The 25,573-nt window shown below is 39.5% G+C and overlaps 1 protein-coding gene across 33 annotated transcripts in view; it reads right to left on the reverse strand.

Annotated features, from left to right (window-relative positions):
- The window catches only part of RUFY3 (RUN and FYVE domain containing 3), a 79,947-nt gene that overhangs the window by 51,753 nt on the left and 2,621 nt on the right, over window positions 1–25,573 (reverse strand). For 11 of the 33 annotated variants that reach the window (XR_011437556.1, XR_011437557.1, XM_070263730.1 and 8 more), the window contains exon 2: window positions 23,761–23,781. The exons of 9 other annotated variants lie outside the window; for them this stretch is intronic. Coding sequence is in view for 17 of the 24 variants with exons in the window: in XM_070263730.1 (XP_070119831.1) it covers window positions 23,761–23,781 (21 nt within the window). In the remaining 7 variants the exon portion in view is untranslated. Of the gene's footprint in view, window positions 1–5,647; window positions 6,006–14,058; window positions 14,947–23,760; window positions 23,782–25,573 lie in introns of those variants that run through there. 13 more of the 33 variants (XM_070263729.1, XM_014738688.3, XM_014738691.3 and 10 more) reach the window with 10 other exon arrangements.

Below are 25,573 nucleotides of genomic sequence, written 5' to 3' on the forward strand. Positions count from 1 at the left end.
ACTATGTATTGGGGGGCTTTGGGGAGAGAAAGGAAAAAATAAAATCTTTAAAAAAAAAAAAAAAAAAAAACCCTCCTCCCCTGAAAGGTAAAAGGTGTGTTTTCTCCTTTTAAAGCAGTTCTCCACGTGACCCTGACATGCTCAGGATCTTACTGTAATAAAGAACGGATACTATGTTGTTTTTTTATAAGCCCCAAAGAAGGACTTATAAAAAGATTTTTAAAAAATTGAGCCTTCTGGAATATGTTCAAATTATTAAAACAACAACAACAACGAAAGTATCTAATACGTGAATCAGAGGTAGATGGTAGCATGGAGAACTCTGGTCTCTTGCCCAGAAAATTTCATTTTTCTGGGGATAATTCTTTGTTGCCTCGAGCATGTTTTGCCCGGTCTAAAAAACTAGATTAACTTTAATTGTAGCATAATAATACATACTCACAAACTACAGAGAGAAGTAACCTAAAGGCTTGCTAGTTGATACAGACGATAAGTCTGGGGGCCAGCCCTGTGGCCAAGTGGTTAGACTCGTGCACTCTGCTTCAGTGGCCCAGGATTTTGCCAGTCTGGATCCTGGGTGCAGACCTAGCACCGCTCATCAAGCCATGCTGAGGCAGCGTCCCACATAGCAAAACTAGAAGGACCTACAGCTAGAATATACAACTACGTACTGGGGAGCTTCAGGGAGAAGAAGAAGAAGAAGAAGGAAAAAAAAAGATTGGCAACAGATATTAGCTCAGGGCCAATCTTTGGGAAAAAAAAAAATTTCACTAGACAAAGCAGGAAATGTAACTCTTTAGGGGCAAAAAAAAAAAAAAGAAGATAGGTCTGGGTTAAAATTTTGCTACCGACAATGCATAATTCAGAGTTGTAACAATCAGAATTGTGTCAGATGCGCACTATAAATGTTAAAACAAACAGTAAAGGGGAGCTTCCAAAGTTACTCTGGCAAAACAGATAGCCTCAGTTCCCACTCAAAACACTGACTCACAAGGAAAGGAGTGCCTAGCTGAGAAATTGCAAGTGGACTGTCACTGTGTGTGGTACCACAAGACTGATTACAAAACATCAGCACCACCACCCCACTCCACATGCTTGGTTTAAATGGGTAAAAACGCTGCACCTAGCAGACTCTATAATCTTATTATTATTTCGTTTTTAGGACGATTAGTCCTGAGCTAACATCTGTGCCAACCTCCCTCTACTTTATATGTGGGATGCCTGCCACAGCATGGCTTGATAAGCAGTGTGTAGATCTGTGCCTGGGATCCGAACCAGCGAACCCCAGGCCACAAAGCAGAGTGTGTGAACCCAACCGCTGTGCCACTGGGCCAGCCCCTATAACCTTACTTTTAAGATGCATATGAACAAAGACATTTTTTCAGTCAAGAGGTAAGAGACAAGGCTGGAACTGTACACGGGCCTCGAACGAGGAAGCTTAGCTCATTTGAGGTTCACTGAACTATTTTCTCGGCTATCATTCTGTTTCAGGTCTAAGAATGAATAAATCAGCAGACTAATTTACAAAGCTCTAGAAATATTTAGGTGGTACTGTAAAATACTTGTTTTTACAGTACATGGTGACTCACTGAGGACCGCAGTGTGGTCTGGTGGAAGGGGTCCTGGCTCTGACATTGAGACAGATCTGGGTGGGGCCCCTGCTCTAACAGGTGCCGGGTCCTGTGGAGTTACTTCTTTTTTCCCTGGATGAGGAAACTGGCTCAAGCTCCTTCCCTCCTGAGAAGCACTTGAAAGGGCTCAAAGTGCCTCTCCATTATTTATGCATGCATGGTTGTGAGATCTCTCTTCTCCTTGAGATATTTCTTCAGGAGTATTACTATAGACAACTAAGTTACAGTCAAGTTTAGGGTCAAAAGTAACCAAGTCACACTGTCCCTTTGAGGCTAGGTGTCTTTGATTTTGAGTGTTAATTTTTCAAAGTTTATTGCAGTTTCTTGGAGGAAACCCTTCCTGAAGCTCCTACTACCACTGATCACAAATCAATAGTCCTTGAAGAACTGTTGTGAAAATAAAAGCTAATGAATTTAAAATTCTTAGGATATAATAGGTACTCAATGTTGACTTAACATTTACAAGAAACCAACGTGTGCCCTGTATTCTGATTTGGCTAAAAACTGGATTCCTCCAAGTATATTTGCCATAATTATTCAAAGAAAATAGAGGAAATGGAGTTAAAAAAACACAACTAAACTAAATATTAAACACAGGGAAAAGAATAAGTCAACGTAAGGAGATCAAATGACAAGTTTAACAGTTGAGGTGCTGTTAAACTAACAATAATGTAATTAGCTTGGTAACATAATGATTAAAATTAGCAAAGGAACTGTCAAGCTAATTTTAAAATATGCTAAGAGGTCCTGTTCTAAAAAACTAGTAATTTAGGCCAAGGGCTATCTTCTCCCCACAGTATAGTAAAAACAAAAATATCAGCAAAATATACAAATGGTCCTGGAAAAAGTAACTAAGTTATTATGATATTGTGATTTATAATAAGAAACATATATTTGGTCTTCATCCCCAGTTCCTGACACAGGGCTCCTAAAACTCTTGTAAATTCCTAAGTGATAAGAGCCTTAGGAGCATCTTTTGTTCTAATGAGGTGAATCTGGGTGAGCTCCTGGATGGGGGCTGGTCCCCAGAAAGCCCAAGAGCCTCACTTTACACTTAGAATTTTCAGCCCTGCCCCTCGCTTCTCTAGAGGGGAAAGCGACTGGAAAAGGAGTTAACAATCGATCATGCCTACGTGAGGAAGCCTCCAGAAAATCCCAATAGTATGGTGTTCAAAAGCCTTCCTGTGGGTGAACACATCCACACCAGGAGGGTGACAGACCCCAAATCCACAAGGACAGAAGCTCCTGCACTTTGGACCCTCCCAGACCTCGCCCCATGTATCTCTTCATCTGGCTGTTCATCTGTGTCCTTTATCATATCCTTTAATAAACTGGCAAACGTGTGTTTCCCTGAGTTCTGTGAGCTGTTCTAGCAAATAACTGAATCCAAGAAGGAGGAGATCATGGGAACCTCCGAGTAGCCAAGTCAGACAGAAGTTATGGGTAACCTGAGGACCTACTACTTGCAACTGGCATCTGAAGTGGGGGGCATCTTGTGGGACTGAGCCCTTAACCTGTGGGATCTGACGCTGTCTCCAGGTAGACAGTCAGAATTGAATTAAATTGTAGGACACCCAGCTGGTGGTGCAGAATTGCTTGGTGTTAAAAAAACCCCCACACATTTGATGACCAGAAGTGTCAGGAGTGTTCTGTGTGAAAGTAAAGAAGAAAGACACAGGAGGAGATCTGTAGGTTTTTCCAATAGAGTTATCAACACTTGAGCTATTTACTGGGCATGGACCGTGAGCAATGGACTTTACTAAGGCAGTCGGGACAGTTAGTTTGTATAGAAGCTACAAAGATGAAATATCCAGACATTGCCCTTGAGGAGAACTAAGTAACTCTGACACAAAGTAAAAAGTGATCGGTATTAGAGAGATAAGAGAGGATAAAACAGATTCCTAAGTCAAGTGAGCAGCTAGGCGACACAGGAAGGCTAGAGAGGACAAGGTCTGAAGGGGAATGAGGGCATGAAGAAAAGGGGGCCTTCCCCTCGGCAGACCCTTTGCCCTCTTGCCTGAATGGCTGCAATAGCAGAAATAACGTCTCTGATACACCTCAACTGAAGCTGCTGCCCACGGGGCTGGACATGGTGGGATTCTCAGATGAAACCTAGTACATCTTATACCCCCCCGGAGTTTTACAGCTCTAGGAGAAAGTAAAAAGAAACCCCTGCAGCCTTTTCATCCCAGAAAGCAAACTCTGGCAATCTCTGAAAAATGTGAAATTCCTCATTGGACAATTAACAGGAAAATTCATTCTCTTCTGCTTAGGACATTGTCACTACCTTAAAGAAAAAAACCCAAACATCACCATGCAGTTTATAGCCACTGAATCAACTGTCCTAAAAAACTACAACTGTTTTCTTTAAGTTCAGATTTTAACACAGTATGAGAAACCACAACCAGCTGTAGCAGCGAAAGACAAACATGAGTTGTGAAGAAGTAGCTGATATGAAAGTTCAGGATATCATGCTATTAAAAAAATTTTCTTTAATGTTTATGGCAGCTTGGAAACGTGCATAAAAAATTAAAATACATTACCATTTGACCCGGAAATTCCATTTCTAAAAATGAAAATTGGTAGAGTGTTTAAGTTACAAAAGTAATAATGTACCAAAACTGTCTGTGGTAGCCAAATTTAGAAACAACCTAAATGTTTGTAATAAGGGAGTCAAAGAAATTATGGCACATCCAGTCAACTGAAGACATTAAACGAGGTGAATCAGGTTTCTGTTAGCGATGTGGAAAGACAGTGCAGAGGAAGAAAGGCAAGGCACACAGCACAGGTATGGTATGACTTTACATGTATCAAATTATGTGAGCTTGTACGTGAACTCTGTTACATATTAAAACAAGAGAATCTGGTTACTAAATCTTATCAGTGGTTACTGACAGGTGGTAAAATTTTAGGTGAATTCTACTATTTTGTATTTTGTGCTTTTCTGTATTCTTTAACTCTCACAATGCAAATATACCATTTCTATAATTAGAAAAATAAAGTTGTTTTCATTAAAATACATATATACATAATACCAAATATATTTTCTAAAAGAACCCTGTTATTTTCGACACACTGACATACACATTTTATTTGGGGAATATTTAATTATGATGAAAAATAAGTAATTACTTAGGGGCCATTTGGTAACAAGTCTGTTTCACTGTCCATCTACACATATGCTTCTAATTCTAAGCTCATCAAATCCTTCTAATTGTTCTCTGGCAAAGTTCAAATATGAAAAATTGCAAGGGAACAGACTTTAGTATTTATCCCCCTGTACTCAAAAGCGCTTCACAGCAGTCCCAGTGGATTCGCGGGCGTCGGAGGAACCACAATGGACAATCATGCCCTCTTATACTCCCCACCTCCCCAAAAGAGGGGCACCACCAAAAAGCAAAACAATACAGAACCACGACTAAAGAGCGGAGAATACTGAGGGTGCTCTCAAACAACAGCACCTGCTCTCTTTCCAGCCAGGTCTCACAGGTACCCCAGGCTTGGAGATCCCACAACTTGAACTCCAATCTGAGCCCCACCGCCGAGTAGGAGTTATCTAATCTGGTACAGCATTTACCTCTGGAAAATGATAAATATGTCAGTGATTAGTTTAGGACAAATGACCTTCTGGCATTGGAAGCTGAAAACCCAAAAGAAGAGTTAATGTGAACTCCATTAAGGCACAAATTAAAAATTAAAGGAAAAGCTCTGTTCTAAGAAAGGTCCAGAAAAGGCTCGCCAACAGAGAGGGAAGACAGTGAGGCACTGTGATGATGACAGTGCTCTGAAGCGGACAGCAGTGTAGAAGGATTATGGAGGTGGGCAGAAAATGAAAGTGGACCTGAAATGGGAAGGGGAGAGCTGATTTTAGGGAGAACACGTTTCCGGCAGCTCAGAGGCACATGTAGCTCTTCTGTGGTTTAAATACTGATCCGGCTGCAAATGCAACTCTGCTGGTATTTCTCTCCCAGACTGAGGATTTTATAAAATCCCAGACGTAGGTGGGTAAAACTTACCTTGAAAGGGTGACTAGCCAGGCAATTCCCAGGGCAGAGCAACAAGAAGGGATGAACCTTGTCCAAAGAACTTTGCCCAGCAGGCTTCCGAGATGGTACTAAAAGTAACAACCTTCTCACTTCGAGAAGTTCACAAAGACTGCCTTGTGCACACGTGATCACAACTCGAAGAACCTGACAACGTAAATCTAAGGCTAACTGAGCTGGTGGCAACAAATGTTCCAGTAATCTCACCAAAGGCCAATTACAAAAGGAGGCGGGCCGGATGGAAAGCAAAGAACAATGACACAATTCTGTGAAAAAAGGAATCCTAACGACTCACGTTTTGTTTTCGGAACACTTAGGAAAGGAATAAATCAAACTGTACTGAATGCATCTGAGTCTAGACACTGTGGGTCGCCCTTGTGCACTGCATGCAGCATTTAGACAGCTTTGAAAACAAAGCGTGCCTGTAACTAAACACAGGACTGTAACCTGGAAAAACTCAAAATGTCTCCTAGAAACATAAAGAAAGCATATTGGAAATTGAATCCAAAGCAGCAGCTCCGCTTTGAGGTGACTGCCCCCCTTTTCGGATGTGTGAAACTCTGACACGGAAGCTACTTAATAAATATGAGTCAGACGATGGAGGATGGCACACCTCTAGTTTTATAAAGCTTTTATCTTTAAAAAATAGCATTTTTTCCTGATTATAGTAATATATCCTCTTGGAGAATATTGGAAGACATAAAGAAGTATGAAGAATATCATAAAAATCATCTGGATAGTTCCACTATCCAGAGATAATCACTTTTTACATTTTTGGTATATTTCCTTTTACCTGTGTGTATGTGTACCTGCATTTAAAGCAAACTGTGACCACAGTGCATACGTGGCTTGGGGGACAGCTTTTAAACCTTACAATATTCTAAACAACCCCCTATGCCATCACATGTTCCTCCACGACACCATTCTCAGTGCTTGCTGTATAGATGGTCTACAGTTTAGTCAACAATTTTCCTGTTGGACTATTTCAGTTGCTTTTAAGGTTTTGATACTATAAATCACAGTACTACATAAATATACTAATGTAAACTTTTTGCCTGTATGTCTGATTATTTTCTTAAGATAGACGTCTGGTATAATCACTGGACTTAATTTTTTAAGGCTCTTGATTCACAGTGATAAAGTGATTTCCAAAAAGGCTGTAACTCCTAGTAGCAGAGTCCCTGCCCAAGTCTTCCCACACTCTCATCCGCACTGAATATTATTCATGGATATATGAAAAACAACAGCAAATTATTATGTTATATTAAACTTCTATTTTCTAAATAAGATAAAGTTAGCCTGGAATATGAGATAAATGATTTTTTACGAAAAGAAAATTAAAAAACCCAGAAAGCATAAATTGCGTGTAATGGATGGAAGACATTCCAATAATCTTTTCTTTTAAAATTGACTATTTTTGGGGGTTATGGGGCATTACTGAGTGCACCTACAGCGTGGTGGATATCTACCATAAACAGTACACAGTACTGTGAGGCCTTCTAAGGATGCAAAAGAAAAGTTTTGCCCCAAAGAACTTTCTATATAATTTCATAAGTGAGGAATCACATAGATTAAAATAAATCACTGGAGAATGATTCCAAGTGCATTCAATCAAGCAACGCAGACAGCACCCACTGATTCTGGAGGTCGAGGGTGCTGGATTAGTTAGAAAAGGCTGGTGGGTGGGGGAGTCTAGGGTTCGTTGTTTCCCTTTGCTGATTTCATGTCAGCATGAAGAATCTCAGGAGGGAATAGTGTAACAAGAATAATCAGGGTTTTGGTGAAGTACAGAACCAACAGCCTGGCTGAAATAGGTAACTACTGAAAAGGAGTTTGAAGAAACATTGGATAGGTAAAATTACCCAAAGAGGGCACGGGAATACTCAGCTAAGAGTAAGGCTTCAATGTGGTCACTATTTCAAACAATCCATAAGCATGAACATTACTGCTACCACAGCTTTCACATCATTTTGTACATCCACTTGAGAACCAGTTTAAAGTTAGCACATAAAGGTGCTGCCTGCCACCCAGGTCAGTTTCAGCAGTGTGCCATTTTTGCTGTTTGGCAGTATCTGCACAACTATGTAAATATTTTCACACACTTTGTAAAAACGAATGGAAAGAGGAAAAAGAAAACAACTGGATAAACAGCTAAGGTCTCCAATTTAATCAATGGCAATCACCAAGCACGCCCCAGATAGCAGGCTTTTGGCCTCATTTGGATGCTCACTGGACTGAAGCTGGCCAATGCTGTGTTCAATTGTGCACAAAACTGCTGGAAATATGTCAGCAGAGACTGGGAAGGTGTCCCTTATTACAGGTCTATCGCTGGACTTACACTCACTGAATTCCGGTAAAGGACTGCTGCGTACAGGTTGAACCATGGCTGCCTGAGTTTGAATCCTGGCTCTATCACTTACCACATCCCTGAACATCAACTTGTAAAATGGGGATAATCAGTCCTTAGGCTCAGAGGGTTGTTGTAAGGATTAAATGAGATAATACATACATATTACTTAGAGCAAACAGTTCCTGGCACAAAGTAACTGCTCAATAAATGATAACATCTCCTCCTGCTACACCACCATGACTTTTTCAGGAATATTCTATATTCAATATAGAAGGCTGCCTGAAACAGGGCTCTCAGACAAGAATGAAAAGTTTCCTTTCATGAAGACTCATTTGGCAATTTTATGAAGAATGTGTCTGTATAGGAAGAGAAACGGGTTTGGAGGAAAGCTGAAAGTAGGTTTAGAAATCTGGATGTGACATAATTAGATTCTGGCAATTGTGCAAAATGAAAACAAAAGACAAAATTGAGATTTTGTTGTGAAACAGAGCACATATATCCTGCTTTTATGCTCTAACACTTGTAGTACTGTTTGCTTGTTTAATCATAACAGAAAATTACAATAGCCAGATGCCTTAAATCTGGTTTATATAACTTCATACACACACACACACACACACACACACACGTCTCCCTGTGTGTGTATACAGGTATTGCATTAAATGCAGACAGATCATACACGTATAGCGAAGTGATACTTTTGATATCATTACATGTTCACTTATGAAAATAATTATAGACTTGATTTTTTCATCAACTTCAGTTCAAAGTGGTTTTATTTAAGAAGATTTGAGCATTACATGCTTATAATTTTCTTAGTAAAAGAAATATATGCTCAGTATCAAAAAGATAAGGGATGGTTCACACATAAGTGAAAATAGTCTAATCATAAATTTGTGTGTTACTGGTATTCAATATTAAGAGTAACAGTTGTTTCATTTTTCTATTAATTGGGAGAAATCATTCTAATTACATCTTATTCAAGAGGGCTATTAAGATTCATATATTATATGATTTAATATTTATTTTATTAAAGTATAGAAGCAAATGCACACAATGAACTTATTCACTGTTAAAACACTTCAGATTTTAATGTTAAAACATTACCATTGTGCACAACTGGAAAAGAAAAAAAATCTATTTCATCACTACCCCTAACGTTTTGTCCCTAGTAGAGCATGTGGCTTTATTAATATTTCTGACCAAAGAGGTGAAAATTGATTGGAAAGGAAATTTGGAAAGGGGCTGAAAATACATACTGAGGATCTTTCACTTCTGGCATTTGGGTCTCCGCAAGTGCCGTCTGCTCCCTCGCAACACTACTTGCCTCCTGTTTATGCCCAGATAACTCCTGCACATCTTTTAGGGCTTAGCTGGAACAATACTTCAACTGGAAATCGCCCCGGGAACTCCCTAAGGTGAGATTTTGGGCTCTGTACCATTGCAGCACAATGACTGCCATTTCACTTGTTTGAAGAACCCCACTCCCCACTTGTCACCAAGCTCAGAACATCCAGAGGCCCAGGCTTGGTCACTGTGCTGTCCCTTAGCACCTAGCATGGTGCAGGGCATAAATTATAAGTAGGATACTTAAATGTAGGTTGAATGAAGGGCCCAGGGTCTGATCTTATGATGAAAACTGCATGTTTTTTAAGCAGTTGACTTTTTCCTTTGGGGGGTTCTAATGGACACTAAGAATTTTTCCCCCAGAAAAAAATGCGCAGGTATAAAATTTTATATAGAATTTTTAGGATCATGGATCCCCAGGTTTAGAAGCCCTGCACCACACTGCAGGGAATTCATGCTCTGAAGTCTTTCGGTAAACAGCCATTGGGCTTTCCCTGCCAAAATGCCCACTGGGACATGCATTTTTTTCACGACCATATGCAGTTCCAAGGCAGGATGGGGTTATACTATCGGGCAGTGATATTAATGAGTAAAAGTACATTAGTAAATGTCAATGGAGTTCTCTCAGCACAAGACACTTCCCACAGTCACTGAATAACACTCTGCATTTCATCTTCAGGGAACTTTCCTTGCTCATTATACCACATAGGTACAGTATTCATGACTGAATATTCTCCGATCTCAAATCTGCACCCATACTGTCCTTTGGGAAACGTGGTCACTCCTAGTGCTATCTGGCTTTGAAGTCCACGTCCCAGTTCCTAAGAAACTGGATTATTCCTTAGCAACAAAGTAGTCCACACTTGATTTACAGCATCTTCTGACATCTTTGTTTCATCTCCTTACTTTGACTGTGAACTCACCTAGGGCAAGGCTGTCTATTTCTAGTCCCTAGAGCTGGACTTTGCATCAAGGGGCACCCAAGAAATATTGCTGACCAAGTGACAGATCAAAACGCATTCCTTGCATGTAGTGCCCTATCACTACTATACTCGCAGATGTGTCATATAAGCTCTCTCTGTATACATCACAGTATAAATGCCAGATAGTCTAAATGAACACTAAAGCAAGATGCAGCTCCCACGGGAAAGTGCGGAGTTATGCAACAAGAGCACATATGAAGTCAGCCATCACATACAGTTCTTTACCGTAACCCTAAAATCTAAGGTTCTCTTCTCAATGTGTCTGTCCAATACACCATCTCTTCATAGTCTGTCTCTTATTATCTCTATTTGAGAAGTTTTCTAAGTTAAAAATATAATTTCAAAGCTTATAGCTGTTTTTGTAACCAAATGGTGTATTTTATTGTATTAAACTGATCATCTGTGCACCACCTCTCAGTGTGAGATTCCCCATCTTTAAAAGGTTAATAGGAAAACAAGCATTTCTTGACAACTCAGTTTTATTTTTAATCAATTATTTTCTTGTTTATAGAGGTCCAAGAAAGGACAATGCTAAAACACGAATTTAAGCTACTAACGTTCACCTGTAACCTGTCTGGTAAAAAACTAGTTTAGGCTGCTCCAGAAGGTTAGATATAAAAACAGACACATACATTAAAATCGTAATATATTTAAGAATGTGGCTTAAACTGTTGTGGCTCAAACTATTGCTCCATGAATAACTATTACACAAATAACTAACATCTATAGAGTGCTTTACATTAATTATCTCATTTAATCTTCCCAACCTACTATGAGGTAGGTCCCACTCCTAACTACCTCTTGTTCCCAGCTCAGCCACCTTACACATAGTGTTTGAAATGTACCGCCCCATGTCTGCCTGGGGATCACCTAGTCCAGCACAAGGTCCAGCTAAGTCTCACTTGGTGGATGAAGCCTTTCCTGAATCTTCTCTTCTGGGGAATCAATCCCAGCTAGGCTCTTGTCTTTAGGGGAAATCTACGTAAAAAGATTTGTAGATTTCTCCTTGTTTTTAAAAAAAGTGTATTTAAAAAATGAGAGAGAGGGGCCAGCCCAGTGGTGCAGTTGTTAAGTTCACACGTTCCGCTTCGGCGGCTTGGGGTTTGCTGGTTTGGATCCTGGATGTGGACCTACACACTGCTCCTCAAGCCATGCTGTGGCAGGCATCCCACAGATAAAGCAGAGGAGGATGGGCACAGATGTTAGCTCATGGCCAATCTTCCTCAGCAAAAAGAGGAGGATTGGCAGCAAATGTTAGCTCAGGACTAATCTCCCCCCCACAAAAAAAAAAAAAAGAGAGAGAGAGAGAGAGAGATCACCTCCTTGACCACCAATAAGCATTGACATAATGAAGAGAATGTTTTTATTCCTATGTATTTAAAGGTTAAGCTAGGCAGAAACCCTAAGTCCAGGCCTATACTGTGGGCTGCACACACAGTCTAGATTATCGTCTTAAGAGGGTATGTAATGCTTTTGGTCTATTTTCCCTTGTGGGAATCAGGGGCCCCCACTGCAGGATTTGTGTGGTCAGATGTCTTTCCCTCTATGAATCCGCCAGGAAGTATTCTGTAAATACTCCTGAGTGTCCAGGCACCTGGTGCTCCATTCTGTCTAGAATGTGAGATTCACATTGTCACTGGCCTGGCAATTACCACTTAAATGCTGATAGCTAAATTAAACCTAACAATTGTCACTGGTATTGATATTAAAGCAGACATTTCTTGGGTCCAAATGACTGTTCAGATGACCAGAGCTAGCCAGTGGAGCAAGGCAATAAAAGCTCCATAAAGCACCACCTGGTTTCCTAGATTGCTACACCTACAGATGCTAGCCTGGGCCTGCACTTTCTTTTATTATTTCCATTTCTAATGATTTGAAATTATAGCTTCTTTTGCCCAATTTAACGCAAAATTCCAAAATTCATTGTCAGTGTTTCTCTATTTTCCTCCACATTCTCTATAGCTGATTCTAAGGTGCTGGGAACGCCCTATTTGTCTATTTTCCTTAAGCAAAGGATGTGCCACTTATAGGTTAGGTTGCAGCCCTCATACATTTTCCATCACAGATTTCTCCAGGAAGAATTCAAACAGCACTGCTACAAATGCCTACACGAAGCAAACAGCTCACTTTTGCTCACTCTTAGGAATCTTAACTCAAAAAACAAATATATATTCAAAGTACCAAAATTGTTATTTTTGAGACACTGATACACTGGATTTTATAATTAAGGGAATATTTTATATTGCATGACTTTCAAAATGGATGGGAATGTTTTTTAAAACAAAATATGCCAATTGAGGCATTTGCTAAAAGACTTCTTGGCAGCCTTCTAAAAGTGTATTTTTCTTCCTTAAAGATTCTTAAAGCTTTGGAGGCTGTTTTAACAGAACTGGCATTGTATGAAATTCCAGCTGATGCCTAACCCTTGTGCACATTATGAAAGAGCCAAAGGAAGCTGTCCAAGTGACAAACCAATTGTGAAAAGATGCAAAGGGTCTTAAAAACTCCTTAAACATTGCCCTAAAAGACACACCCCAAACGACTTCTTTGTGTTCTGTGATGTTAACCTTCTCTAAAACTTTCTCAAGGCTAAGTCTACAAAGGAAAATAAAATCCTTTTCAGACACAAAGGGTGAAGACTGAGTCATAGTAAGATTGCAATGCAAGGTCAAGGGCAAGGAATCACTTTTCCTAACAGGATCTGCTCTGTGCAATTCTCCTTAGGCCCTCTGTCCTATAGCTATGCCTAAACAGCAGGCAGATATTTATAAAGAATTTCTCCTCATGTCAGCATTTCTGTCTTCATTATTTTAAGGGTAGAGAATAAACACTAGCTAAGAGGCCACTACATAAAAAACAAAACAACTTGCAGCTATAATTCAAATTAATTCTCTTCCTTATGGTATCGAGTTAAGAGAATTAAGGGTAGAAGCTGAAAACCTCTCACAATTCAGAAAAGGTTCTGGGAGAAAGTCACAAGTCAAGAGACCACAAAGGTCTCAAAGGTAGTGATAGTGGAAATTACAAATGGGTTGTCATAGTTACCAGAAATATCATAAAAAGCAATGGCCAATAGATTCCATGGGTAGGGATTACCTTATTCACCTTTTCAAGGCATTATACTTTGTTAAGAGTGCATATTCACTAAATAAGCACTAAACGTAAAACTGCTTTCTCATTGAACTTAATAATCCATATTATTAAAAAAAGATAATGCTTGATCTAATATTTTCTAGATATCATAGCCTGTTTAATATTATATTCTGATGCTGGGATACCACCCTTGAATGTTTCAACTATATCATACACAATCCTATAATTATAGTCATGCTGTCTTAACTTACTCTATTAAGAATCACTGCAATTTCTATAACATTTTAGTATACAATCAAAATCAATAGCCTTTACATTATCAAGTAGGGTCAGATGTGCTAAGTGAGCTCAAATGGTCTCTTTAGAGGCTTAAAGACAAAGAACTCTAAACGAGCACCAGCATCTTTTGAAAGGATGCCTCAGAGGGAAGGGAAAAAATATTTTTTCCCAGTAAAGTAGAGAAGGGGAGCTGAGTGGTGGGTAAGGACGAAAGGTTTTCAGGGTGGTTAACAGTCTAGAGTATCGGTTCTTCCTACCTCTTCCTGACCCTCCCAGCCCGCGGAAACAATGAGGATGCTGGTGAGACACTAGTGGATGGGGTCTGACCATACCTTCATGGGTAGGCTCTGGGTCAGGTGTAAGTGAGATGTCATCCAGCTCTCGGAGGCAGAGCCATTCTCCATCCATAGACACTCGGAATTTGCAAAGGTAGATGGTCTCCATGGCAGCCTGTGTGATCTTGTCAGTGGTGGGGGTTGGCATATCGGTCGGAGGCGTCAGAGCAGACATGATGACTCAGCTGGGACCACAACACACACACAAACACACACACACACACCCCTGACAAAAATAAATAAAACCCCCTCACCAAAAACCCCCAAACAAAGCTCTCAAAAAAAGGGGTGGGGGAGGTTAAAAAAAAACACAAAGAAAAATATCTTAGGGTCTAAGAATCAACTGCTCAAGATAAATAATTCTATACTATCTTTTCTCATAGACAGTTCCTACCACATAGCAAAATAAGATGATGCTTGTCTCCTCTCCCAGCTTCTCTCCTTTTATCCTCCCTTCCCTACCCCCTTCTTTTTCAGCTGAGCTATCGGCACTAAATCCTGCACAGCCGATGCCACCTTAGCTGGCTTTAAAAAACTGGCCTCTGCATGAATAAGTGAAAAATTCTCCTTCTTTGTGCAGAAAAAAATAGCACAAGAAAAAAAAAAGAACGAAAAAGAAACCAATTATTTTCAATCTAGCTTAAAAAAATCCTGAACTGCAGAAATCACTTCCAGGATCTGCTCAGATGAGCCGGGATGCTGAGTTCTAATAGGATTGGTTGTGCGCAGTAAGCAGGGTGTTGACCAAAATGGCTGACTAATGAACTGAACTGAAAATTCAGGCTCATGTGACCAGCTGCTCTGAACGTAGGGCGAGCAATTCCCAGGATGCTTTATAGATGCTGCTGATGCAGGGAGAGCAATTAGGCTGCTCGTTCTCATCCTGCACAACCCACTTCCAGACTGTGCTAGTCAAACTGTGATCAGACATAACACAATGCACGTATCCTCATCAATTCCCCTCACTTTGGGATAAAAGGGATGGATAACAGGAGGACAATTAATACTGGATAATACTCCACAGCAAAGATGGTAAGAGAAGCAGCTAAATTAATTTAACAAGCACATAATCGCCTCTATCTTTCATCCTTATATACCTAGCTATTAAAATTCTTTATTCAGCCAAAGGAGTTTTAAGAAAAAATAAAACAGATTTTCAGTTTAAATATCATATTCTCAGGCATTTATAATTTCTTTCTCCAAGGTGCAAATACCTGACTTTTTAGACTGGACAGAGGTGCAAGAAAAAACTTCAAGTTAAAAAAGTAAAATCCTTCCCAATTAATGGCAATCTCCCACCCCTTTTTGATGTTGCTGTATTTACCAAGTTTCTGCATTAAGCATGTATTATGTTTCTAATCAGAAGATAAAATTATGTTATATTTTAAAAATTGTCCCCTCCGGGAACATCCTAAGGGCACATTATCACATTCTCTTCAACCAACCAACCAACTCACCTACACACTCACACACATATCTATATTATCCAATGAGGCATTTATATCTTGGTAACAAAAAGTTAGGTACTTGCTTTCTGAGCTACATAACTAACAAGGAGATAAGGGAGGATAAATATTTTCTTTGAAAATGTTTTGGATAATTGAAAACAGTGTTCTTTTTCTATTGAAGGGTCTGGTTTTAAAGAGGAACATACAACTTCAAGAAATATATCCCAAGATGATTTATTCCATTCTAGGGACTTTTATCAGAGGGATACCTTGATTTACTAATTTCTGAAAACTAAAAGAAAAAAATTCTCCCAGAATACTATTAAAATTTCATAAATGCTTCATCCTAACTTGAGATTGAGCACAAAGAAGAAATGCTAGGAACCAGATTCTGCAGGTAAACAGGCATTCTCATATTGTTAAAGAGAAGGCAAACTGGTACAAGGTAAGAATGCATTTACATATATGCTTACTTATAATTAGGAAGAAAATTGGCAAGTCACTAAGGAAAATAAAATATTCCAGGTTGATTCATTTCTATTTAAACCTCTTATGGGCCGGCCCAGTGGTGCAGCAGTTAAGTTCACGCGCTCCACTTTGGCGGCCAAGGGTTCGCCAGTTTGGATTCTAGGTGTGGACCTACACACCACTTGTCAAGCCATGCTGTGGCAGGTGTCTCACATATAAGGTAGAGAAGATGGGCACGGATGTTAGCTCAGGGCCAAGCTGCCTCAGCACAAAGGGGAGGATTGGTGGCAGATGTTAGCTCAGGACTAATCTTCCTCAAAAATAAAAATAAAATAAATAAATCAATCTCTTCCAACATTATCCTCCATCTGGACCCAGAATTCATTCATTCATTCATTCATTCAACATTCACTGGGAGTACTCCACATGCCAGGCAGCCTTCCAGGCACTGCGCTTGCGGCAGGAAGACAAGATCATTTTTTCAAGGAAGCAGAGTTTACATATCCAAATACTGAACACAAGCCTTCATTTAAAGCATTCCCATTTAATTACACTGATTCCTTTTTAGCCAGACATATTTCCATTTTATACATTAAATCTTAAAGGGGATAGTTTATGGTTTCACTTTAAGCCATGCAATACCTCAAAACATATAAAACAGTCATTAAAACATTTAAATTAAATTTACTCTGACTAGTTCCTGGAACCACAATGCCAAACCGTGCTGGCTATCTGTACATATGACATGAAGACTCTAGGTCACTGATACATTCTTAAAACACAGAACAGTGAATACAGAAATGAATGTGAATGCTCTGGGATGGCCTGGGGTGTACCAATGCCTGAATTCAGCCTGTCACAAACCATGACAAACAATCTTTCCACCAACCAACCAAGAAGCATTTAGTAACCCTGAACAGGAGATCTGGTTTGATTACAACAAGGACACCTAGGTCAATATGCAGAGAAATGTGCTGAACGTTCCTTCCAAAGGTCCTTCTCTCCAGGTAGAGGACACAGGGAGGGAAGCCCAAAGCAACTAAAGCTTTTGCCAAGGAGACAAAAACCTGCCTGAACAGGTTATCCTCGAGTTTCCCCTATCCATGAGTTTGAGAAGGGGTTAGCAGTCATTTCGGACCTAAAAACTGCAGGTGGGCAGGAAAACCTGTACTCCCACTATGTTATACCTATTTGCAGGTAAACATTCTGGAGTCTTCAGCACAAAGAGTTACTCACTGTTTATAAGCAATGGATTTACTATGAAAACAAGCACTATAAGTAGAAGACTAATAAAAATAATTCTAAATATTGTGTAGTAGTCTTTTTACATTTGAGTCTTTAGTAAGTAAATATGTTAGCTTAGAATATAAAGGTAATATTAAGTCAGTAAGACACATAAACCTTGAACTTTTTTCTCATATTCTCATTTTTTTTCTCATAAATACACTAATTATAAGCTGTACTGAACTATTTTTTCATTTGATCCCACTGACGAATAACAATGCATATTTGTAAGATAGTTGCGAGGAGGGCTAGGGTGCAGTGTGTGGCCCTAAACCAGAATAAACAGGCCCATGTGAAGTCCAAGTCCAAGATGATGATCTGAGTAATACTGTGTCCTAGCTACTTATACAGCCTGAATTTTCCACATTATCACTGAGTCAAAGCAAACGAGATTCACATTTGAAAATTAGAAGTTGCATTGCTTTTAAAGTCTATTTACTCAGCTACTATTATAAGACGGGATTTGTCATGTCCGACGTCCCTATTATAGAATGTGGAAAAATTATTACTTAAGATAGCTATCATTTGTTGAATTTCTATTTCCTGTGGGGTGCTTTACAAATACCACATCAAATCCTCACAAGAATCCTGCAAAGCAGATATTGATATCCACTCTTCACATGCAAAGTTGAGCCAAGTAACTGGTCCAAAATCATGCAACTAGCAAGTGCCAGATCTGGGTGCCAAGCTGCTTCTGTCTAGATGCCCCCAAAGTCAATGTTTTCTCCCATACTTTGCAACTTTAGCACTCTGCCCTAAGGATTAAATTTTATTCAGGGAAAATAAAAAGAAAGAAACAAACAAAAAAACCAACAAGTAACAAAGGCAGGGTCCTCAAGAAATTTCTTAAACATGAATTTCAACAAATTCAAGATCTGAAGAAGAGGAAATTTTTATCAGCTTTCACACTTTACATCTTAATGCCTCACAAACCACATATTCCACTTAGTCACCCTTGTCCATTTAGTTCAGGTTTTTTAGTGGGCATTTTCTGAGAAACTGAGAATCCAGCATTGGATCTGTCCTGCTGTGTGCTGGCAAAGGGTAAACCAAATTCTTCCGGACCCTGTGAAGGACAAGGTCACTTGCTTACTGTACTACCACTGCGAGGAGAGAGCTGAGAAAGCCATTTACCCAGTTCCTTCCACATTTACCCTCTCAGTTGGATTCATTAAGAGTGCTTGATATATTCAGGAGTGTGAAAAGATAAATCAAGAGGGGAATTATTTTCTAAAATGACTCAATTCAGAACTTCTTTAAATAGCAAACTTCAATGTATAATTTGAATTCTTAAAAAATATAACCAATATCCATGAAACCATTGCCCAACTGAAGAAATGAACCAACAACTTATATTTATGTGCTCTTTCTTCTCAATTCCTGCCTCGCCTTTTGAGGCAATCACTTCTGAATTTTATGTAAATCATTACCTTACTTTTAAAATACTATTACAAATATATGGATGCCCAAACAATATATTTACTTCCCTTTTTTTTTATCTTCACAGAAAGGGTTCATGCTGTATATAACCTTCTAAGCCTTTCACTCAACATTGCACTCTCTAAGATTCATCCACACTGTGGTGTGTAGTTGTTGCTGATCCTTTTTGCTGCTATATTATAAGGTTATATTCCATTGTATGTATAAACAATTTTCCGATCCATTTTCACACTGGTGAGCATTTGGGTTATTTCTATTTTTTTGTTGTAAATTGATATCAGATACTTTTCAGAAATAGATTTCTTGCAGATATGCCAATTCTTCTTAACAGGTTCGAGGAGAAGAGACCATTTCACTTATTTCTTTTATAGTTAGTTGTCTCCTCCTATTACCTAGTTTCTGTTCTGCACATAATGGTGCATCTTAAAATTTGTCAACTTGTGCAACTAAATCAGTTTGTAAAGCTCACAAATTCTGTTTCCCAAGTCTTCCTGGATGGCGGTTTTACAATTTAAGAAGACAAGTCTCATCTTCCCCAAAGCCCCCATTTCACTAGTTGCTTTTGGCACAAAAGGGTTTCCTTGATGAATTATCATCATCATGATGACACTGGTGGAAAGCCCAGATGTTTCTGGTAAATTATAAGATTATACAATCGAATGATCACAATTTTTTCACATTCTCAGTCCTCCCTCCCACTTCCTTCCCTCTCTCAGGCAAAAATCTATTACGTCTACCTCTGATGCTGAGATTTCCACAATTTTAGGTTTATACACTTTACAGGCTCAGTACTACTTTGTAGATACTAACCAAGGATGATAATAAGTACTATAAAATGATGATACCTGAGAAGCCAAGTTACCATTATTTTGTTAGAAACAAACACCAGCAGGAGTATTACAATGCATAATCTCTCTACTTGTTAAAATTAACCAGCATAAGACTAGAAATAATTCCTATCTTAATAACTAAAACTGATTTCATGGCTCTGTGGCAGCAGGCAATGATTTACAGATGTAAAGCTATCAACCACCAAGCAGACGATCCTGGGAAACTTCTCTTCCTCTTGTCTCAATTTACTCAGCTATAAGATGAAACTAAATAACCAGCTTCACAAAGATCATCAGCTCCATGAGAAGAACTTTGCCTGCTTTGGGAGCCATTGTACATCTGCTTAAATAGTACCTACCACATACCTGACTTTCAACAGACACTTGTTGGCATATGTAACTCTAAAGTACTCTATATTCTTACAACAGTGTGTCTCCACTCTCCTGTTTCACTTCAACCTTGAAAACTCCCAAGTTCTATAAAATCAAGCTATATTTATACCCCAACAAACAGGTCATTTTAACACAGGCTTTATTCATTTGTACATAGACTGATTCCTTTAACATATATAGGGCACCTACTATGTGCTAGTCACTAGGGATAGGAAGAAAGAACAAGGCAATAGACAAGAAACAGACAATTACAGGTGTTTAAGACATTCCTAAGTCCTTGTTACACAGATGCCTATTCAGTTTTGCTTGCACACATAACTATTTTCTCTATCAAATTGGTGACTTGTGAATTTCACATTCATTGATTCATTTTTAGCAAATAGGGCTTTACGGAATAAAACAAGGAACTAAAGGGGTGCTGCTGCCTGAAAAGGAGGCTCCAATTTAGGATGTGATTCCAGTTACAGAGGCAGTGAACAAGGCTGAGAGAGCATGTGGGCTCTGGGGTCAGAAATGCCCACAGTGAGTCCTAGATCCACTACTAAGAAGATGAGTAACTTCAGCAAATTACTTGTTTCTCTGCCTGTTTCTTCACTGAGAGAATGGGAATAATAATATTAACTCCTTCACAGTTAAATGAAACAATGTAAGCAAAATGCTTAGCATTGCACTTGGCATGAATTAGGCAGTCAGTAAATGTCAGCCATTATCATCATTAAAATAAGTTCATCTGCCTTTGAGAGTTCTGGAAAAAAACCAACACCAAAAAACAAAAACCCTGTCATCACATGAAATAAAAGTCATTAAGGATGAATGTTCATGGAACTGAGGCAGGGGAAAGTAAAAAGGAGATCTGAGCAAAGCGTGTGCTGGGGCAGCCCTCAGGCCTTGAGGAAGGAGGAAGAGAGATGGGTCAGAAGTTTACCAACCATTCGCATCAGGTGACCAGATTTCCTAAGTTCACAAAAACGGGCAGCAGAAGCAGATGAATATCTGTGGAGAGCCCCTAAACAGATTTTCAAGATAGAGGAACCACATTCTGAAAGGCAACAAGCTAAAACAACTTCTGCTTTCTATGTGCCTCCTGCTGTCACAGCGTGCCAATTTCTCCTTTCCTAAGGGTTAGGAAATTTCAAACTTTCCCGCCTCCCCCTCACCCTCCATGCCACCTCCTCTGACACATGCTAAGTGCCATGTCCATTTGGTATGGAGCAAGTCTAGACCCAGACAATCACTAAGACGGGCTCTGTGAAGAGGAATACCACGTTGGCCAGCAGCCCTTTACTCCTGAGGTTTTAGGAAGACTATGAACTTTTCATAATTACTCAAACATAGTTACATGCGAAGTTTTTAGCTCTCTGCCTGGCACATAAAAATAGTCTATTAATGATAGCCACTAAGCACTATTATTATCTTTCTACTCAGTCTGTATTTGTAATTGTTTGGGTTACAGAACTACAGTAAAACGTTTGTTATCTAATGAAGTCTTTTAGGGGCCTCTACTATCCAAAATGAAGGGAAGATCAGAAACAAAAAAAGAAAAAACTCTGGTCTATAAAGAATGAACCTATGGTTATTAACAGGGGAGCAGTCAAAACAAAGTCAGACCCAAAGACTACATCTAATATTCTGAAATTATTCCTCTGTCAATCAGAAGCATGCTCTGACTTTTTGACAATGCCAGGCCATTAGAACAGGGAAAGACAAAAGAAAGGAGGCAGAAGAGAAGGGGAGAGATTGGCTGGGAAGACAAACTGTGAGAGTTTAGGCAGCAGTGCTGACAAAAGCCGAATCAGGAAGGGAAGCAGCAGATGGGTTGTTCAGTTTTGAGGCAGGAAATGGGGGCATGACCCAGCTCGGGTCCCTCTGCAGCGCAGGATGTCCCAAGTCATTGCAGCTGTGCGTGGAAAGGCCCCACCTGCACTTAGATACAGAGCTTCCTTGACTTACAATGGGGTTACATCCCTGTAACACCATCATAAGTTGAAAATATCATTAAATCCAAAATGCATTTAATACACTGAACTGACGAAACCCCATGGCTTAACCTAGCCCAACTTAAACGAGCTGAGAACATTACATTAGCCTAGAGTTGGGCAAAATCATCTAACACAAAGCCTATTTGAAAATAAAGTGCTATCTCATGTAATTTATTGAACACTGTAGTGAATGTGAACAGAATGGCTGTGTAGGTACAGCATGGTTATGAGTGTGTCGGTTGTTCACCCTCGTGATCCCATGGCTGACTAGCTGCTGCAGCCCGCTGCCACTGCCCAGCATCACGAGACTATTGTACTGCACATGGCTAGCCAAAGAAAAGATCAAAATTCAAAATACAAGGCGTCTACTGAATACACACGACTTTCCACCATCGTAAAGTCAAAAGATCCTAAGTCAAACCATCGTAAGTCGGAGTGTCCAAACTCTTCAGGGCTAACCTCCAGTTCTAGCAGTCACTAATCTACAATTACACAGTGTGAGAAGATGCTACATTCCTTAAGGTTTTTTCTTTCTTTATAAGCGTTTATAACTGCCATTTGACAAAACAGCATTTAATGGATAAGAAGTCAATCTTCGCATTCTTGACATAGTTGGAAAAGAGCTGGAGGCTAACAGATTTGTGAATCACAGTATTGTAAATGCAGACGCTGCCCTACGTTAATTATACCAAAGAGCTATCTGTAAGAGAGTCACAAATCAATCTGCAGTTCTAAAAACTACTAGTATTAAGGTGAATGCTCAAAACCTTTGGGTTCTGTTGGTTTGACCCTTCCCCCCATATCTCCCAGCTTTGGGCAGATACCTCTATATTTACAAAAGAGAATAAAGTACTTTTGTCCTTTCAAAATTTAAAAAGCATACAGTAGGTGAACTGATTAATGTGTATTCAGCTGACCAGGTATAATGTTTTCTAGAGTACTATTAAACAATGAAAAAAGAAGAAAGAGAAAAAGAGAGAGAGATGCAATAGAAATGTCCATGGATAAACTAAAATCAATGAATATATACATATACACATACACATATAAATAATATCTATGCATACTATATATATAACATATACATATCCTTATATTGTGTGTGTGCCCATGAAACCGTGAACAAAATTGATTTTCTCCCCTTAAACATTCATTCCCAGGTTTATATTTAAATAAAAAAGCTCCTTCTCCACATTCATGGATTTTTAAAGTAGATTTGTGAGAAATAGTTGAATGCTTCTAGAAGCCACATTCTCTGCACTTTCCAGGGCTCAGCCAAGGCACTCACTGAGGTACACTCAACTTTGAAGCAGGTTGTCATAGTAACGCTGCCAGTCCTTCCCAAGGTTTTTTTTTCTTCTTTCTATTCCTCACCTAACCCTCCTCCCATCTCAAAACAGCACACACAAATAGAGAAAGAAAGCTGCTGCTTTGTGAGTGGGACAATTTTTTTGTGCACTGCTGTAATTGGGAGAGAAAAGACAAGGGCAGAGATGTGGGCTATTTGCAAGGCATTGCCTTAAACATAAATGTTTGCTGTAGCTCTGGGAGTTGGAAGAAGAAAATAACAACTGCCAATAGAAGCTGGTAACTGTGCAGATGGCAGGAGTGCCTCTGTTCACCAACACCAAGGAGAAGCCTCTCTTGTCCATCCTGTCCATCCACAAGACAACTTCTAAGTTAGGACGGAAAGAGAAGGCATTAAAAGTATTGCACCGTGACATGCAAGTAGCTCCTTCTCATACAGTTGATGAGAAACTGGTGCAGAAGGTCATACACCCAGGGAGAAAAGGCCCCATGCAATATGGACACACACATGTCTGTGAATGCATGCAAAAGTTCTGGAAAAAAACTCACCGAACTTAAAAGCAGTATCCTCTGATAATAAACGGTGGTGGTGATTGGGGGCGGGGGGGAACAAAGAGGAAAATTCACTTTGTACTCAATGTACTTTTGTATTATGAAATATCTAAACAATGAGACTAGATCTATGAGTTACTTGTAATTTTATAAATCCACGAAAAAAGGCATGGTAGAAACTTTTATGAGATTCAAAAGCTAGAAGCATAAAAACTTAGCAGATTACCAGCACTCAAAGACTCAGAAAGGGACATAACCCAACAAGTTACATCAGAAGGCTTCTTTTGCACTGCATTTAAACACGCTGAATACTTCATGGACATTATATCCTGTAGGATTTTACACTGAAACAGTACACATCAGAACCTTGAAAAGTTAGGCTACCTCCTCTGCACACATTTTTGCTGATCTTCATCAGTGTTATTTAGAACAAAGCTTCTAGGGGCCAACTGGTGGTGTAGTGGTTAAGTTTGCACACTCCGCTTTGGCGGCCTGGGGTCTGCAGGTTTGGATGCCAGATGCCGACCTATACACCACTCATCAAGCTAGGCTATGGTGGGGACCCACACACAAAGTGGAGGAAGACTGGCACAGATGTTAGCTCAAGGCCAATCTTCCAATCAAGCAAAAAGAGGAAGATTGGCAACAGATGTTAGCTCAGGGCCAATCTTCCTCACCAAAAAAAAATAAAACAAAACAAAGCTTCTGAACTCAAATTTAAAGGTTAACTTTACAAATTCTGAGTACATCAAGATTTCTAAAATAAAAAAGATAATACTGCCTTAATATACAGTATCTAAAAGTTATTATATCTCATGCACTTTTGGCAAATATATTAGCGAGAGTTGAAAATTAGGTGCTGAGAAGGCAAATAATCATTGGGTGCTGAGGTTGAGTCCATGTCCACGGAGGTGTCCTGGTAGTTGAAATGAGAAGTCTTTTTAAAACTGTTTGGTCTCAGATTGTTCAAATGAACAGTCAGAAGATCTGGAGTTCTGCTATCCAGGTACATCCTAGAAAGCAATATTGCACTGACTCTGCAGGGCCGCAGGGAATTATTTTTATTAATATTCAGAGTATTTCTTTTTCCAAGTATGCATGGTTCTAAAGCACACAAAAAAATAACGGGTAAAAATAAAAACTCACAGTCCAAAACAAGAACTACCACGTCAATTTTATATTTGAATAAAATACAATATCGGTGATCTTTTACTAATATGAAATGTTTTCAGTGACTACCTTTAAAAACAGAAGAAGTGGGGGGCCAGCCCGGTGGCACAGCAGTTAAGTGCGCACCTTCTGCTTCAGCAGCCTCGGGTTCCACAGTCGGGATCCCAGGTGCGGACATGGCACCGCTTGGCAAGCCATGCTGTGGTAGGCGTCCCACATATAAAGTAGAGGAAGATGGGCGTGGATGTTAGCTCAGGGCCACTCTTCCTCAGCAAAGAGAGGAGGATTGGCAGCAGATATTAGCTCAGCACTAACCTTCCTCAAAAAAAACCAGTAGAAGTGGGACATGTGTATTTTCCCAGTAATTCTTCTGAGCACTTACACACCAATAAGCTATGTCAGAAATAAAGACCATGAGGAACTGTTAGCACTTTGTGTTAACAAACTGTGCCAGACATCTGCTACTACTGTAGAAACTACGAGAGCACCTTAGAAACTTATGTTTAAGTCTTCTATTCCTCATCTTCATCAGGCTTAGGCTCCAATTTTCTAACAATACTTAAAAAAAATAAAATCAACCCTTAATAAGAGAGAGGAATCAAATAAAATTAACAGAAATCCAGATAATCCCCACAACTGA

This window comes from Equus caballus, chromosome 3, assembly GCF_041296265.1.
Source record: "Equus caballus isolate H_3958 breed thoroughbred chromosome 3, TB-T2T, whole genome shotgun sequence".
Taxonomy (NCBI): Eukaryota; Metazoa; Chordata; class Mammalia; order Perissodactyla; family Equidae; genus Equus; species Equus caballus.